The 17736-nt window shown below is 53.7% G+C and overlaps 1 protein-coding gene across 2 annotated transcripts in view; it reads right to left on the bottom strand.

Moving 5' to 3' along the window:
• The window catches only part of LOC118228344 (ubiquitin carboxyl-terminal hydrolase 10-like), a 32306-nt gene that overhangs the window by 5581 nt on the left and 8989 nt on the right, over nt 1-17736 (bottom strand). Inside the window, exons 2-13 of one of the 2 annotated variants that reach the window (XM_035419805.1) lie at nt 16781-16849; nt 16297-16342; nt 15762-15821; nt 12830-14125; nt 8634-8725; nt 8263-8372; nt 7202-7260; nt 6981-7084; nt 5409-5508; nt 4807-4990; nt 2756-2921; nt 1504-1648 (exon numbers count right to left, since the gene is read on the bottom strand). In XM_035419805.1, coding sequence (XP_035275696.1) covers nt 1504-1648; nt 2756-2921; nt 4807-4990; nt 5409-5508; nt 6981-7084; nt 7202-7260; nt 8263-8372; nt 8634-8725; nt 12830-14125; nt 15762-15821; nt 16297-16342; nt 16781-16849 — 2431 coding nt within the window. The remainder of the gene's footprint in view (nt 1-1503; nt 1649-2755; nt 2922-4806; nt 4991-5408; nt 5509-6980; nt 7085-7201; nt 7261-8262; nt 8373-8633; nt 8726-12829; nt 14126-15761; nt 15822-16296; nt 16343-16780; nt 16850-17736) is intronic. The other variant, XM_035419806.1, reaches the window with a different exon arrangement.

Here is a 17736-nt window from a genome sequence, read left to right as displayed (position 1 = left end):
CCCGTGCCAAAATTTTACAGCTGTGCCATATTCTGCTTGACACAGCCATTCATGTTCACTCATTTCGCCCAGACTGCTTTCCTGCCAAAATGACCGCGTACACAGATGTGGTCATGTGACATCCGGAACTCCACACGCACTCACAGCAGGACACTTTAGGACAAATTCCCCCAGAGACCCCAAAATGAACAGGAGCCCAACAAGTAATCTTTTAGGAGAAACAACTTCAGCAACAATTTCAACTTTTCTGTCGTGTTATCTGCATATGGTGATGTGGTACGTTGTGTTTTACTCCAGAGGACAGAGATATGGTATAAACGCCATAAAAACAGACAATTAAAGGAATATTAACCAGAGATGAAAGCACTTAAAATTGATCCTTAATTACCCTCCACACAAGCAAACACAAACGAGCGGGACATGGCGGAACTGCGTTACCTCCTCGGTAATGTCCTTCCTCTGTGAAGAGGAACCTATCGCAATGCTGTTAGTCAGCCACACCCCGCCTGCATTCCTGGTAGTCATGGGAACCAGCACGAATGACAATGAAAGGTGCCAGCGTGTTCCGCGGGAACTAAAGTCAGGCCATTCCTAATGCGCTAATTTGGATGCCAGACCCTAGTGAGGACGGACGTGACCCACAGCTGTTTACCCGCTCAAAACGCTGCAACATTAAGTCCATTCATAAAATACAGAACAATGCGCATCATCATCATCATCATCCAATCACTGTGAGAGAGCTGGCCAAAGACCATCAGCAGATTGTCCTGAGAGCCTTCCACCCACTCCGATAGCAGTCACTGATTGGCTGGGGAACGGGTTCCGTGATCTGCATACGATGACAGAGGGGCTCCGTCTCCCTGACGACCGGCAGCGAGAGACACGCGGGCACGCTGTCAATCAAAATCTCCCCCGAGCGCGCCCGTGAGCTCACCCGCTTACGAACTCGCATCGCGAAGGGCTTTCGTTCATTAGCCTCTGCTTTCCCGCCATTTAAACTGACTGGGCTCATTAGCGGTAGGCTAGCAGGTGCTCATGCTAACCTTATGCAGCTACACACTTCATTCCGGGTACCGGTGGGCCGCAGGGTCAGCTGTTTTTTTTGCTGTTACTCAGAACTTACGCAGTCGATTACACAGTTAACTCGCATCACCTGGTTTCCTGGGTCTGAATCGGTTGCTGATGTTCGGCCAAAACTAAAACCGGCAGACCCCACGGCCTACCAGGACCAGGAACGTAGATCACCGCACTTATACGATAACTAATCATTCCAGTATCCCCGGCATTATTAGTGACAGACTTGTTTTGCATTTCAGTGTTTTGCATGTTATTGTTGTTTTTAATAGTATTTAACCACATTTAGCTGGCTTAGCTTAGGATACGTTTCAGACATGGACAGCGGAACCCCTGGCCGTGAACGGACACTCCTATTGTGACACGCTTGTTGAACCCGAGGCCCGGCGGACCGTTCGCCCTTGGCCCCGCCCCCTCGGCCGACGGTACCTTTGCTGATCTCCAGGTCTACGGGGTAATCGATGTTCTTGATCAGCTTCTGGCACCCTCCGGTCTTCTCGAACACGAAGCGCTTGAGGTGGAGCACCAGGACGGGCGGAAGCTCCTCCAGAGTCACTCTCCGGCTGATCTCAATCTGAAAAACAAACGGGGGGGGAGAGGAGAGGAGAGGAGAGGAGGGAAAAATCAAAATGAGGTAAGTGCGGAAAAAATTCAGCCCCAAACAGCCACATTACATTCTGACTCCCAATTCCGTGAATTCAAACAGTCAACATTTCGGGTGCAACCAATCGGCCCGGAATCTGGTCCCAACAACAAGAGCAGTCGAGAACGAAAACACAAACTGATTTCAATCCGCTCGTGAGCTGCAGGGCACACCTGAGGAGTCAACGAAGCGCAACCACCGGCAAGACGACGACAAACAAGCGGCCTACACAAGCCAGGAGCTCCTCACATTCTGCCCCTGACGGACATCTTCCCGTGAAATGGAAGACAGAAGTGGTAAAAAAAACACACACACACACACACACACACACACACACACACAGGCGTGTGCAGACGGCTCCGTTTCATACAGCTGCCCAGCAGATGTCCCTTTCAAGATACCAGCACGCAGCGGTGAGGTCCTTCGGCTCAAAGAGGCACCGGCCGCATTTTCCACAACCGCGATCTCGAACTACGAGTTCTGTAAACAATGCGGCACACCGTCCACATCCACAAACTGTTCTCTTCAGCGGTTTAAGAGTCCCCCTCCGGCCCAGAGAAATCAGACACCACTGACTGCTGAAGCCCTTCAATAGGGTGGGGGGGGGTGGGCTTTTTGGGAGGGGAGTGTTTGCCTTGTGTAGACGGCACTGCAAACATCCACTGAATGGGCCAAAACTGACGACTGACTGACAAACAACAGACCCACAGTCTGAAGGTTCTACCTGAAAAGCGAAGAATGTGGTCATTTTACATAATTTTTTCCATTTTTCTTTTTAAGACGTCTGAGTTCAAAGGAAATATGCCGTCCCTCTCTCCTCATCTTAAGACTTTGATCAAACTGTTTCTGGAGCGTGAAAATAACACAAAAAAACATTTCAGCAACAGATTGCTTTCAAAACAAAAACATCCCACAAAAACAAGAAAGAAAAAAAAGACAGAAGAAACCAGAGGACAACCGCGCAACACAAAGTACAAGACGTCCACTCCCAGCGACACGGGGCGCCAGGTTCCGGAAGGTTCCGGAAAGCCCACCCACCTCCTGCTTGGTCTTGGTGGTGTAGCCCTGGACGGACTCCCGGGCCACCAGGGCCTCCAGGGCCTCCTGCAGGGAGCGCACCTTCTCCGACTGGATGTCCAGCTGCAGGGTGAAGAAGGGCTGCAGGGTAGCCGACTCCTTGGAGCTGTGCTGGTACACCACCGACCTGCGGGAATGGGGGGGGGGGAGGATTGGGGGGTTGGGGGGTAGGGGCACACAGAACACCAGGGTCAGGTGTTATTAGTCAAAATACTACATCATATACGCACTAAACTCAGGGGACAAGCAGACTTCGGGAGATCTTAGAACACTGTCCTTATCCGGAGACACCATTCCGTTTACACACTGCCCTCTTATACAGCTGAATGGTTACTGGAGACATCCAGGTCAAGAGTACAAAAGGTACAAAGGTACAATGGCAGCACCCTAATGTACCTGAGTGGCAGCACCCTAAAGTACCCGAGAGGCAGCACCCCAAAGTACGAGTGGCAGCACCACCCCCCTATTTGGGGGTGTGGACCTGAAAACTTTCCCAGCTGCCCGAACCGTTTTACCACTGGGCAGTAAATTCTGGAGACCTTCACTGCCTGACGTGAGCAGTGAGATGAGGGACCTGCCATCAGACAGGAAGCTGGCGCCCAGCTGCAGCAGCTGCTGCTCTGAGAGATCAAGGCCCAGTCTGGGTCCCACTCAGCGTCAGAAATCGGGAGAGAGGACTTTACAACGCATTCCACCTTTCCCACACGCCAATCTCCCTCCAAACGGCTCCGTTTTGGGCGAAAAACAGCTTTGAACCTTTAAACATCTTAAATGGGAGGGGAAAAAAAAAAAAAGAAATCCATATGCCCGCTTGTCCGAGTTAATGGCTGAAAAGGATTATTATTTAAACCCTCTCGACCTCTAGAACCATCTCCAGGCCAGAAACCAATCACAGCAGACCGCAGATGTGCGCTAGCTGTTCTGAGCTAAAAACTAAACTACGACTGTGCAGGTACAGCACTAGCTGCTAGCTGCGCAAAGTCAGCCTCTTCAACAGCCTTGTACTGCAGGGACAGAGGAAAACTGGAAACTGCTTTCGTTGCAGTTCACATTGCCCCGCTAGACGCGTGTCCGTGCGAGCGTGCATGCACTTGCTTTTCGTGCATTTGTGCACGTGCAAACGTGCACACGTTTGTTTGCGTACGCGTTTGTGAACGATTGTGTGTGTATACACGTCTTCCCACAGTTGGGTGTCCTTGTTTGGGTGGGGGGGGTCGGATAATGATGGCTCTATTCTCTCAGGGCGGCCACCACCAGGCTGCCCACCCAGCGCCAACGTAAAGAAGGGAACAGGCAGCGCCACAGTTCTGCAGCTCCAGCAACCAAAATAAACTGTGGGCGAGAGAGAGAGAGAGAGAGAGAGAGAGAGAGAGAGAGAGAGAGAGAGAGAGAGAGACTCGGGGGGGTGGGGAGAAGCGGACCGTGCCCGTGCGGTTTCAGGTAAATATGATGTCACATATGGTGTCTCAAAGACGGCACTTGCTGGCACTTCAGACCTCAAGCTCAAACGCGATTTAAGCTGCACCTGCTAAAGAGCGGAGTGCGTGGGTACAAGCACTACCACGAGGGGCGGGGCTGCCACGTCCTGTCAATCACACCCTCACTCAACTCATGTGACCCAAAAGCAGAAAACAATGATTGGTTGAAAGGAGTGAAGTCACTGACATTACATCACAGGCATTTAGCAGACATTCTTATCCAGAGCGACTTGCACAACTTTCACATAGCATTTACATTGTATCCATTTATACAGCTGGATATATACTGAAGCAATGCAGTTTAAGCACCTTGCTCAAGGGTACAACGGCAGTGTCCTTACCCGGGAATCGAACCTGCGACCTTTAGGCTACAAGACCAGCTCGTCACCTTACCCATACTACACTGCTGCGTGACATCACACGCTAGGCTCAACTCGTATGAGATTCACGAGGCTTCGCTCTGCCGTAGCCACACCCTGCTCGGTCGCGCGCGGCTTTTTCGCCAGCTAGCGAGCGCGTCGCCCGGGCCCCTACCTGATGTGCCCTCCGAATATGTCGGTGATGGGGGTGCGGACGAAGTCGGCCTGTCGGGTGACGGAGGACTTGTTCCGGGGGCCGACCCGCTCCCACTCGTCCTCGCTGCCGTCCTCCTCGTTCTCCGCCGGGCCCTCGGGCGCCCCGGGCCGGGGTTCTGGGCCGTTGAGCGCGGCGGGCGCTTCTGTTTTGGGGGAAAGGAGCACGGGAAGGCCGGGTCAACGAAACACAACTCCGCAGAGAGAACGGTCAGCACTGCAGTCGCCGTGCACCAGGGAAAACGGTTTCTGAAACACTGCTCACACCCCAGGTATTTTACATGGATTTCCAAAGGTGGCATAGAATCATAAAATAAAATGACTTAGCAAAACAAGAACAGACATCGTTTAGTGGTGCACGCTGACTCTGGCTGATCGTTTTTGCGCCACCTTGTGGTCAAAACAGGGTACTGTTATGGCTCTGGCGGGAGCCACCTACCAGCATTCAGAGCAGGCAAACCAAGGAAGGAAAGAGCCTTTGTTCTTTGCACCATCATTCCAGGAAATAATGACAATGAGCGACTGACGAAGAGCCAAAATGGCGGCTTGTGCAGGATTACTTACTCTCCTCCTGTGGGGAGATGAGCTTCTTCAGAGAGAGCATTTCCTCGTGCAGGCCGTTGAGGATGAAGCCCAGGTACTCCTCGGCGTCCTCCTGTCGACCCTGCGAGGGGAGGAACAGCCCCCAAATAAGGACGGGGCCCGAATGACCACAGCAAATACACTAAGCTCTAACTCTGACTCAGGTCTGACTGCAGCTGTCTGTCTGCAGGCTGACGGCAGCCTGGGGGTACACTGACTGAACCCAGTCTTAGTCACGGATACGGTCATAGTTTCACCCTGAACCAGGGTCAGGGTCAACACAGTTACAATGTAGTCACCGATTGAAATGAACAACGTCAAATTCATACATGTGAAAAAACTCCACTAATGCCCTATGAAGAATTTCTAAGGCCATAAATGTAAGTTTTAACTGAATTTAATTTCCAGAACTGACCGAACGTGAAGGGGAAAGAACGGCAATCGTAGTTCAGGGTGAAACGAGGGCACCGCAGCCACAACTGCAACCGGTACCAGCCGACGTGCCACCAGGCCGGCGCCAACCTTCTACTTCCCCGGGTGAGTCTGGCAAAGGCGCAGCCAGCATGGAAGTGCAGCTCAGTGGATTATGGTTCTGACTGGGTCTACCCTACGAGCCTCTCCCCTCCCCTCCCCTCCCCTCGGCCCCCCCCACAGAGTCCCAGCCTCCCCCCCCCGACCCCAAACTCCGCTCCGCTGACCTGCGGTGCGGAACCTTCTAGAAGGCAGAGACTCCGTTTGGCCCCACTTGTGCAGACACACAGTTCGCAGCCCCTCTGTAAATACATAAAGTGAGTCTGCTGACCAAACGTGTGCATCTGCTCGTAACTAAAGATACACAGAGGAGGAGGACCGCCGTTGTCCTGCCCATTTTTGGAGCGATAACAAAGATGGCCGCAAACACTGTTGACCGTACGCTAATCCAGAGTACAGCTTCGGGAGATAAATATTTGCTTCCAAACGGGACAAACTGACACGGTATATGAACATATTTCCTCCCGAGCGGTAAGCATTGTGACAGACGCTGTTACACGGGGGGGGGGGGGGGGGGGGAAGAACACGCTCAGTCATGCTAGACCCCCGCCAGGCGCCAGGCAAAACTACTCTCAGACCATCGTACTGCTGACCTGGCTCGACCGAGCGACCCACAGCTCATTAAGGACAGAACACGAGCAGCAGCAGACCCTCACTGAAGGAGTTAAGTGGACCAATCGGACGCGGGCGAGCAGAACAGGACGCTGAGTCAATCGCTCAGCCCTCGTTCTCATAAAGAGTGTTTAGCGAAACAGAACACCGAACGCACACATTAAAGACAGTCCTCTCTCTCGGCTGCGATGACTAACAGAACAGGAACGGACAGACAGCTACTCCGTGTGACACAGCTACTAGAATGTTCTAGAACAGCAGCAGCGGCGGCGGCGGCAGGAGATCCGATGACACGTTTTCGCGAAAACGCTTCGCCCGGGGGAAGAAGAAAGCGAGATTAGGACAGGAACACGATGCAGCAGGAGGAGGACCGCTCTGCCGACTCACGAGAGCCCTGGCGCGGTGGTTTACCTTCTCTGAGAGGCCGGACTTGATGAGCGTCAGGAGTCTGTAGATGTAGCTGGGCTCGAAGGGGACTCCCGGCCGCACGTCTTTCATCACTTTATCGCCAGCGGCTGTTCAGGAAGTGGAAAGAGTTTTGCTCAAGTTCCGTACTGACACACGCAGCTTAAAAACAGCATAAAAACCGGGACAGGGAACGCTCTGATTGGTCAGTAAAGGGGGCTCTTTACCTTGCTGTTTGGCCTTTGAGGGCACGGGCATGTTGCTGAACTCGTTCACAAGTCTGACACTGGAAGGGGAGACAAAAATCAGGCGTCAAACTTCCACGTGACCGTAAAAAATGGACTCACAGGAGAGTACTGAAAGACCACACCCATTCACACAGGTGGAACAGCACTGAAAGACCACACCCATTCACACAGGTGGAACAGCACTGAAAGACCACACCCATTCACACAGGTGGAACAGCACTGAAAGACCAAACCCATTCACACAGGTGGAACAGCACTGAAAGACCACACCCATTCACACAGGTGGAACAGCACTGAAGACCACACCCATTCACACAGGTGGAACAGCATGAAGACCACACCCATTCACAGAGGTGGAACAGCACTGAAGACCACACCCATTCACACAGGTGGAACAGCATGAAGACCACACCCATTCACACAGGTGGAACAGCATGAAGACCACACCCATTCACACAGGTGGAACAGCACTGAAGACCACACCCATTCACACAGGTGGAACAGCACAGAAGACCACACCCATTCACACAGGTGGAACAGCACTGAAGACCACACCCATTCACACAGGTGGAACAGCACTCAAACTGCACTCACTGAACATAATGTGAAACTTGAGACACCTTATGGCCTGGATTTAACAGGTGTAGGCTGCACGCACGCACGCACGCACGCACGCACGCACGCACGCACGCACGCACGCACGCACGCACGCACGCACGCACGCACGCACGCACGCACGCACGCACGCACGCACAGACAGACAGACAGACAGACAGACAGACAGACAGACAGACAGACAGACAGACAGACAGACAGACAGACACACACACACACACACACACACACACACACAGACATGGACACACACACACGCACACACACACACACACACACACACACACACAGACACACTCACACAGATACACAACACAGACAGACAGACACACAGACAGACAGACGCACACAGACAGACAGACAGACAGACAGACACAGACACACACACACAGACAGACAGACAGACAGACACACACGGTACTCACAAGTTATCGATCATGGGCGTAGAAGAGCACGGTCTCTGCGACTCGCCCAGCACGGGTATGGACTTCATCAGGTGGAACATGGGGGGGCAGGCGACCAGGGCCTGCAGGGTCTTAGGGCAAAGGTCAAGGGTCACAAGCGTCTCAAGGAGGACCGAGGGACAGGTCATGTGCTGCCCATTTCACGGCCAGAGAGAACACTGAAAGCAACGGAACCGAGCGTGCCGGCAGGGGAACACTTCCACACACCGATCCGTCTCGCATCTTAAAAATGACCCAGCGTCTCGTAAACTGACGCCATAAACCCACTCCGTGTTCCAGCCACCTGAGCGGAGACGTGTTGTGAGCGTTAGGGGCGGGGCGTGAAAGGATACTGCGTTGATATAGCACCAGTTTCCCTTGTTGATCAGCCCTCTGGGCTGCAGAGACACCGGTTTGTGGATCAGCTTCACAGTCTCAATCAGTTCTGGGGAGGAAAACAAAGAACAAAATCAAAAAAATACAAATAAATAAAAAAATGCTGGAGCTATTGTCAGAGAAACCAATAGTGACCATAAAAATTAGGATGGAATATTAATGAAACGCGCCACAATTCACACATCCAATATCAACTATAATGCCTCCAACTCTAGTTTCCTCATCAAACCTGGGCACACTGCCGATATACTGCTAAGGCTGGAAACACACTATTTAAATTACGTGAATCCTGCGGTCCTTCGGAGCGTTTTTTTTGTGCACATCCTCAAATATGATCGCTATGTGTCTACAAGGTGCAATACCCGCATGAACCACGGGGGGCAGTATACACATTTAATGCCTAGTGACCCGACAGATACAGATGTTACGAAGCCAGCAAGGATGGCGGAATCAACTGAGGAGAAGCTCGGACCTGCCCCCTAGTGGACAGACCTTTTATCAAACCAGATGTCAGAGAGAAAGTAAGCAGACGAGCACTTGAGGAATGTCGCCCGGGGCAACGACCACTTCACGAGCTCGTAGAGCCATAAAATTCCAAGTGTGCTTCCGGCCCTAAGAGACCGTCGATCAGAGCCACGGCGTGACGCCGTTCGGCCGTGCCGCAGACGCAAGACGACGGATCACAGACGCAAATCGACGCGCTCGCTCACGCCGCGCGGCTACAAACAGCCCGCAGCCAATAAAAACGGCCGGCCTGCCTCAGAGGCCCCCCGAGCGCTCCAGAGCCGACCCGGGCCAGCGTCCAGAGCCTGCTTACTCTCTCTATAAATAATGCAGCGGGGCTGGAAGATGCCCGTGAACCCGGCAAATTCCTGCCCCAACAAGGGCCTGGGAATCGCGAAACTCCACGGAACTACTCGTTTACTCACAAAACCCCCCGGAGATCTGATCGCTGGAGAACAGAACGAGATTCTTTTCTTTCTGGGATGTTCTTTCCGAAATCCACTCTCTCCTGTCCGCTGTGACGGACTCTCGATGTCATGATTTTAGCTTTGTAAGACGTCGATATAGAGTCCCACGGGAATGCTGATCACATGATCAGAACCCCAGCAGGGTGTGCAGGCTGGCGGCTCATGCTCACATTCGGTCAGGTCAGGCCGCCATGCATAAAGGGCACCATTAAATACTGCGATGAAGCCCGGCCTCAAGGCGTTCACACATCCCTGCAGGCGTGTATTCACAAAGGTCACAGTAATGGTAAATGGACTGCATTTATATAGCGCTTTTATCCAAAGCGCTTTACAATTGATGCCTCTCATTCGCCAGATCAGTTAGAGGTTAGGGGGTAGGTGTCTTGCTCAAGGACACTTCGACATGCCCAGGGCGGGGTTTGAACCGGCAACCCTCCGACTGCCAGACAATCGGTCTTACCTCCTGAGCTATATCGCCCAGTAAAGTCGCATCAAATTTAAGTCCTTGGTGCTTGCATACCAGGCAGCTAAGGGGTCAGCACCAGGGTACATTCAGAGGATCATCAGACCCTACACACCAGCCAGACCTCTCCGTTCTGCCACCTCTGGACGCTTGGCACCTCCCCCTCTTCGCGTCTGCACTTCCCGCTCCCGTCTGCTGTCTGTCCTGGCCCCTCGCTGGTGGAATGACCTCCCCGTGACGGTCAGAACAGCAGAGAATCTCACCACTTTCAAAGGCAGACTGAAGACTCATCTCTTCAGGCTGCACCTCTCCCCACCCCTCCCTAGCCTATAGTTCAGCTCACTGTACCTAGCTAGGATAATGTGATTGTTAGTGGCAGGATTGTTTTTGTATGATTAGGTGTGATTCCAGTGCTAGTTTGTACTTGGTAGGATTCTTGCTTGCTGAACAAGCTTACTCTACAGGGTTGGAGTCCTGATCGATGTGGTCACTTCTGGCACTACGATCCTTACTTCACTCTAGTGTTTCTTTTGCGCCTCTACATCATGAAACCTATGCACTTGTTGTACGTCGCTCTGGATAAGAGCGTCTGCTAATTGCCTATAATGTAAATGTAATGTAAAGTCCCATCTCCTGTGCGTGTGTGTGCGCACGTGCGTTTTGTGTGTCCTGCGTGCGTGTGTCCAACGTGCGTGCACGCGTGTGACCTGTGTGCTCGCGATGCTTTGTTTGGGATGTTTTACGATGTAAACGCGTCGGGCCGACGCCAACGGCCGCGAGCCAATCGAATCCGAGCTGCGGAGGAGAGAGAGAGAGAGGTCCCGAAAGGGCGAGCGAGGAGCCCGTCCCCGATCCAAAAAATCAGAGTCAACGTCCTCCGCGGAGGAGAGGGGCGGAGCGGAGCCCCATCTGCGCGCCCCTGTTTACCCGGCTCTGATTCAGAACACCTGGAGCGCGTTTCGGCTGGAGCGAGAGAGGGGGCCGGGGAAGACAGGAAGAGAGCTGCACAAGGGCCCACCAATCAGAGCGCACGCCGCGTCCATCCCCACCAGCCCTCTGACATATAAAGGGGGGGGGGGCGGAGCCAGGAGGCAGATCAATCAGTCGCCGTGGTAATGGTCTTAATTAACACTCGCGGGCGGGTCACTGTTGCAGAACGTTCCCCCGCTACTCCCCCCCACTCCCCCCCCCCTCCCCCCTGTGTTGTTGCGGATCACATGACCACACGCAGCCAAGGCAACGGGCTTCTAGGCTCTAATGCCATTAGGCCCGGTGACAATGGCGCCCTTCGGCGGCACCACAGCGGCGGAAATGGCCCGAGGCTCACGGGGCACGACCTCGAACCTCGAGCAGCAGTGCCCCCCCAGCCAATCAGAGACCAGAGCACGGGCCTGGAAATAAACCCACCAACGCTGACCATTACCTGAGCTTTAGCGCCACCTGGTGCTACATTCCCCCCTTCTTCAATAAAGAAGTATCAAAGTGGAAGAGATATCAACTGATCTGTCAATGGGACTGATCACAATGGCAGACGGATGCCTTCCCTATTTTTTTTAGAAAATTATCCTCGTTTCAAGAGAAAAAAGAAACCAAGTAATACACGTGTCTGTTATTCAGTTGATTTCCCAGTTGAGCAAACTTCCTCAGCAGTTAGAAACATTGAGAAATTCTCTATAGAAAATTCAGTTGTATTTAAAGCAAAATGACTCAATGCTGCCACCGTGTGGCGACTTAATCACAGCACCAACAGGGGAACAAATTTCAGGCAATGCTGCAAGGTTTTGCTCCATCACCCAGCGACCACACCATTCTCAAAGGACTGTCAGTACTGCCGGAGCACCCTGGGACCATGTCAGTGCTGCAAGAGCTTCGTGTGACACTGATGGAGCTCCATAGGACTGTCAGTACTGCCAAAGCTCCCTAGGACTGGGTCAGTGCTACCGGAAATTTAAAAATCTTTTTTTACTCCATTAAATTTTACTCCGGTCCAGCGCCACTTCGCCTAACGTGTGCCGGCAGCCTCGATCACTCCCGACCACATCCCACAAAATCTGTTTACTACCGTCCTGACAGTGGATCGGCTCTATTCTACAGACCACAGTAGCCTAATAGAACAACATGGACTGTCAGTACCTCCAGAGCACCCGAGCACTGCAGGACTGTCAGTACTGCCAGAACATCGCAGGACTGTCAGTACTGCCAGAGCACTGCAGGACAGTGTCAGTACTGCCAGAGCATGGTGGAAGTGTCAGTACTGCCAGAGCAGCGCAGGACAGTGTCAGTACTGCCAGAGCAGCGCAGGACTGTGTCAGTATTGCCAGAGCACTGCAGGACTGTCAGTACTGCCAGAGCATGGTGGAACAGTGTCAGTACTGCCAGAGCAGCGCAGGACAGTGTCAGTACTGCCAGAGCAGCGCAGGGCAGGGTCAGTACTGCCAGAGCAGCGCAGGACAGTGTCAGTACTGCCAGAGCATGGTGGAACAGTGTCAGTACTGCCAGAGCAGCGCAGGACAGTGTCAGTACTGCCAGAGCAGCGCAGGGCAGGGTCAGTACTGCCAGAGCAGCGCAGGACAGTGTCAGTACTGCCAGAGCATGGTGGAACAGTGTCAGTACTGCCAGAGCAGCGCAGGACAGTGTCAGTACTGCCAGAGCAGCGCAGGGCAGTGTCAGTACTGCCAGAGCAGCGCAGGACAGGGTCAGTACAGTGAAGGGGCGCTACCTGCGAGCTTGGGGGCCATGGCGTCCTCAGACACGTGAACGGGTCCTTCCCTGGCGTCGCCCGCCACCTCGGGGGTCTCAGCCGCGGGCACAGCCGGCACCTCGGGGGGCGGCACGTTTTTTACCTCCACGTAGGCCTGCGGCCCGCCGGGCAGGGGCTTGGAGTTGTGGAAGAGGCTGGCCCAGGACTTGGGCGCGCTGGGAGCCGGGGTGCCCGCGGGGGGCAGGGGCGACGGGGGCGACAGGGCCTGCTCGGCCGCTGGCTGGGGGGCCTGGAGGTCCGGCGGGGGCTGGGACGGGGCCTCCTCGGGCTCCGGGGAGTCCTCGCGAGGGAGAGGCTCAGTGGGCCCGTTGGGCACCACCCCGTCCCCAGCCTCCTCCTGGTCAGTAGTAGCAGTGGTTTGGGAGGGGGTGGGGCTGGGGCTGGGGGGGTGGCCTGGGGCAGTGGGCGGAGCAGCAGCAGCAGTGGAGGGCGGAGGAGGCGGGGAGGTGGGGCTCGGGCTGTGACTCCCGCTGCCCAGCAGTTCGGGGCTCTCCAGGCCCGGGGCGTCCTGCGGCTGCTCAGCTGTCCTGCCCCCCTCCCCAACCCCGCTGCTGTGGGAGGACGAGGAAGAGGAGGACGACGATGAAGAGGAGGAGGAGGAAGAGGAGGAGGGCGCGTTGTTACTGTCCGATGAAGAGGCCGCCCCGCTCGTGAAGTCCAGGGACGACTCCTCGGGGCTCTCACAAGTCCTCTGGTCGCCGGCGGCGACGGCGACCGCGGTCGCTGTGAGGGGGGGCGGGGCCTCAGCGGCAGGGCTGCGCCTGGAAGGCGAGGCGGCCTCGGCCTCGGCTTCCGTCTCCCCGGCAACGTCCGACTCTGACCCGAGACCCGGGACGCTCGGCACGTGTCCGTTGACCAGCCCCGCCCCGAGGGGGGCGTCGCCGTGGGGGGCGGGGCCGTCGTCGTCGCCCCCGGCGTCGCCGCCGGACCCCTCCAGGTAGTTGTAGTACCCCGGCGGCCGTTTTTTCTTCTTTTTGCGCTCCCGCTGGCCCAGGCCGCCCGCCGCGCCCTCCAGGTCCGGGCAGGCGCCCCCGGCGCCGTCCAGCAGGGGGAGCTCTGAGTCAGCGCAGCCGTCGGGCTCCTCCCCCGGCTGCAGGTCCGGCAGGGCCTTGGGGGCGGGCTGGCAGCCCAGGATGAATTCGGGGGCCTGGGGGTTGAGCGTGCTGGACACCCGCTGCAGGGACTCCTTCACCCGCAGGGGCTCCGCCCCGATGACCTCGTCCACCCCGAACTCGATGTGCTGGTACTCTTCACCTGGGACGACACGACAGCCCGTCAGCACCAACGCTCTCGCAACACACACTCAATACACACACACGAACCACACACACATGCACGCACCTCTCACTCTCACACACACGCACGCGCACACACACACACACACACACACACACGAACCACACACACCTCCCACTCTCCCGCACACACACCCCCCCACATACACACCCTTCACTCGCACACCTCTCACACACACACATGCACAAACCACACACACACACACAAGCAGACAAGTCAACTGGAACAAAATACATTTAAAGTATTCATACAGAATGTAAGTTCTTTCTCAAGGCCTTCGTGAAAATGTATTTCTCAGCTTTAACGCAGAACACAGAGAGCCATGCACTGCCTGATTAGAGACATGCTTATCAGTGCATATGTTAATTCCTCAAATTAAAAAATATGCCTTTGGAAAGAACCTAAACTTTTACCCTTAAAAACCTGGGAAGGGCTTTCACAAGAACAGATGATTTCTCTCTCAATTCTGGCTTGATATTTTAGGAAAAGGGCAAAGCGGACCACAAAAATGTTTTAACTTAATCCTAAACCAGGCCGTTTTATCATTCCAAGGATCTTCCACTTGGGTCACCTCACACAACACAGACATTCTACATGAGAATACACTGATTCATCCTCAGTAAGTTCAGCCTTTTTTTATTTATTTTTTAATACAGTGTGAAAAACAGGAGGAGGAAGAGGATGCAGGATGAAGAGAGGGTTAGTGAGCGCAGGGCGGATCAGGCCGGGATGCTGGGTTGAGAGAGAGAGAGAGAGAGAGAGAGAGAGAGAGAGACAGAAAGAGGGAGAGAGAGACAGAGAGAGAAAGAGAGAGACAGAGAGAGAGAGAGAGAGAGAGACAGAGAGAGAGAGAGAGAGAGACAGTGAGAGAGAGAGAGAGAGACAGAGAGAGAGAGAGAGAGAGACAGAGAGAGAGAGAGAGAGAGAGAGAGAGAGAGAGAGAGAGAGAGACAGAGAGAGACAGAGGCCCCAGGACGGCTGCGAAGCGGAGAGAGAGGCCCCATTTCCCGCCAGGGAAAGCCACACGAGGCCCCAGTGGTCTCTTTAGGGTTAGAAAGTGTGCTCCGCACGTTCCATCCAATCGCAGAAGCTTCCGGGTTAGTGTCCATTTCAAACAAAGTCATTCCAGAAAAAAAATAAAATAAAAAATACAAAAACAGGACAACTGAATGCATACCTGTGTTAAAGAAAGGTTGTGGGGGAGAATCCCCTTCTAAAAAAACAAGGAAGGATCATCCCCATCATTATCGAAACTGGGGTTAGCCCTTAAAATATCAGCGAGCACTCAACCCCCTCCCCCACCCGCCACCCCAAAAATGCAGTTACAACAGCACTTTGCAGACATTCAGTAGCGCGGGGGGAGGGGGGGGGGAGGAATGCACCTGCTTTTCAGCTGAAACCACAGAGCAAATACATATTTTTTTATTCTCCAAACATTCTGGAGGGTGAGAGAGAGGTTTTAGTGGCTCCTAGGCATGCACAAGCCGCACAGGTCTCACAAACCAAGATAAAGAGAGTCAGGGGGAAGAGTGGAGAAAGCCACCAGATTAAAAACCGCCATTTTGAATTCAGCAGCGCTGGACCCACAACTCACCGCAGACCTGCCGCCTCACTGTTTCGGTATAGTACGGCACGGCGGGGGCACAGTAACTTCCTGAATGACCAATAAAAACCGGGATAAACGTTCAGGGTAAAAAAAAATTAAATTAAATTAAAAAAAATTAAAAAAAAGACAAAAGTAAATTTGACATTTTTCTAATGCATGAAGAGAACACTCGGTTTAACATTACACTTTACGTTCAGGCGTCACGGTCGATACTGGACTCAACGCTTCACACAATGCGGCACTTTCTGAGACAACTTAAAAACCTGACACGATGATCAGTCAGGAGCGCAAGGGTTAGAGGAACAGGGAAATGCCTTCTCTCTGAAAGGCAGACCACACAAGTTTTCGTTTGGGTGGGGTGGGAGGAGGACCAAGTGCACCCAGGTTCGGAGTGGAACCCTGCTCCGTGCGAGGTGTTGTCCCGGACAGGCCCCAGCCGCTTTTAGAACCTGACCCACGAGGGCAGTACCAATATGCCCCACCCCCCCCCCCCCCCACAGACCTGCCGCAGACTAGCACTTACCTGAGGACTGACTGACATAGGAACCCTTGTCGTTGAATGGGGGGAGCTGCGGAAGGGAAAACAATGGAATTATTACCGACAACAAAATGGCCGCACAACACTCTTAGCGCAAGCACGTTACCCACCTCCCCACCCTTTTCCAATCATCTCTTCCATGTCACACGTCAAGAGCTGAACCCCACACACACACACACACAAGGAGAAACACAAACTGCGCAAATGCTGAAAGGTACGGGCTTTTGGGCCGAGGACACCTCCTTCAAAGACAGCGAACGAGCAGACACACTCATATCAGTCCTGTTACTCATCAACTGAGGCCCGACCATTTGCCATTCAAGGCTGAACGGGACTCGTTTTAAAAACACGGGGCCTGATCTGACCAGCGGGACCAGCAGGGTTAGGGGACAAACTCAGGGGCCTTGACATGCAAACAGGATAGTAAAAAATAGGGGGCTGTCTGTTTTTCGCGGACGTCTCTCCTTACCTCTACAGAACAGCGGGGCGTAACGAAGAACTGGTTGAACTCGTCCGGGCTGAACTCCCCAAAGATGTACTGGGGGGGGGGGAAGAAGAGAAAACGCATTAGAGCTCACTCTTTAAAAAAAAAAAAAAAAAAAAAAAGACAACATGGAAGAATAGGCTCTCCCTTAGCACTGCCCCCAAAAGAGTAAATGGATTCTGGACTGCCCGCTCAGGGCTGGCAGCACTGTTCAAAGGCACGCATGGTCTTGGACAGGATTGCGACATCAACCAAGGAGAAAACAAACGACAACATTCGGGGGGAGGGGTGGGGGGGGGGGGGGTTGGGGGGAGTGGAATGACTGAAAGTGATGAGTCATGAAGCGGTTCAGGTGGCAAAACAAAATGGCTTCCTGGTGGACCCCAGCTTCCGCCCAATTGAAATGACTCAGCTTTTTTTCCCCATTTAAAACCACACAGAAGGGCATGCTAGAGGCTACGTGCGCTTTGAATGTCAGCGGTGCTGGTTCAAAGGGGACAGCGGCACTGCCCTTTGATGCACTCAGACCAGCTCCTGAATGATGTCGGGAGCCTAATTTAATGCAAAGCCAGGTACTGAAATTTCTTTTTTTTAAATAAACGTGGCACAGCCGATTTGACAAACAGATGACCCCTCCAGAAACGCAGCTCTGTCCCATTTCTTACACATTAACACCTCGCACAGCTGGACATTGTCCAACCAATCCTGGCTGCCAATATCAAAGGAACAATGGCTGTGTCCCACCTGGGATTGGAACCTGCATCCCGAGATCCACGCCCAGCTGTAATCAGCACCCTGATTGGATGCAAATGTAACTGGCAGCACTGCGATTGGTTGGGAATGGAACCAGCAACGCTCTGACAGGACCAAGAATGTAACCATACAGAGTGAACAGCAGGAAATAGAGAAGGGGGGGGGGGTGGGAAACATGCTGTTTTTAT

This window comes from Anguilla anguilla, chromosome 5 (genome assembly GCF_013347855.1).
Source record: "Anguilla anguilla isolate fAngAng1 chromosome 5, fAngAng1.pri, whole genome shotgun sequence".
NCBI lineage: Eukaryota > Metazoa > Chordata > Actinopteri > Anguilliformes > Anguillidae > Anguilla > Anguilla anguilla.
This window is presented reverse-complemented; position numbering and strand designations above follow the sequence as displayed.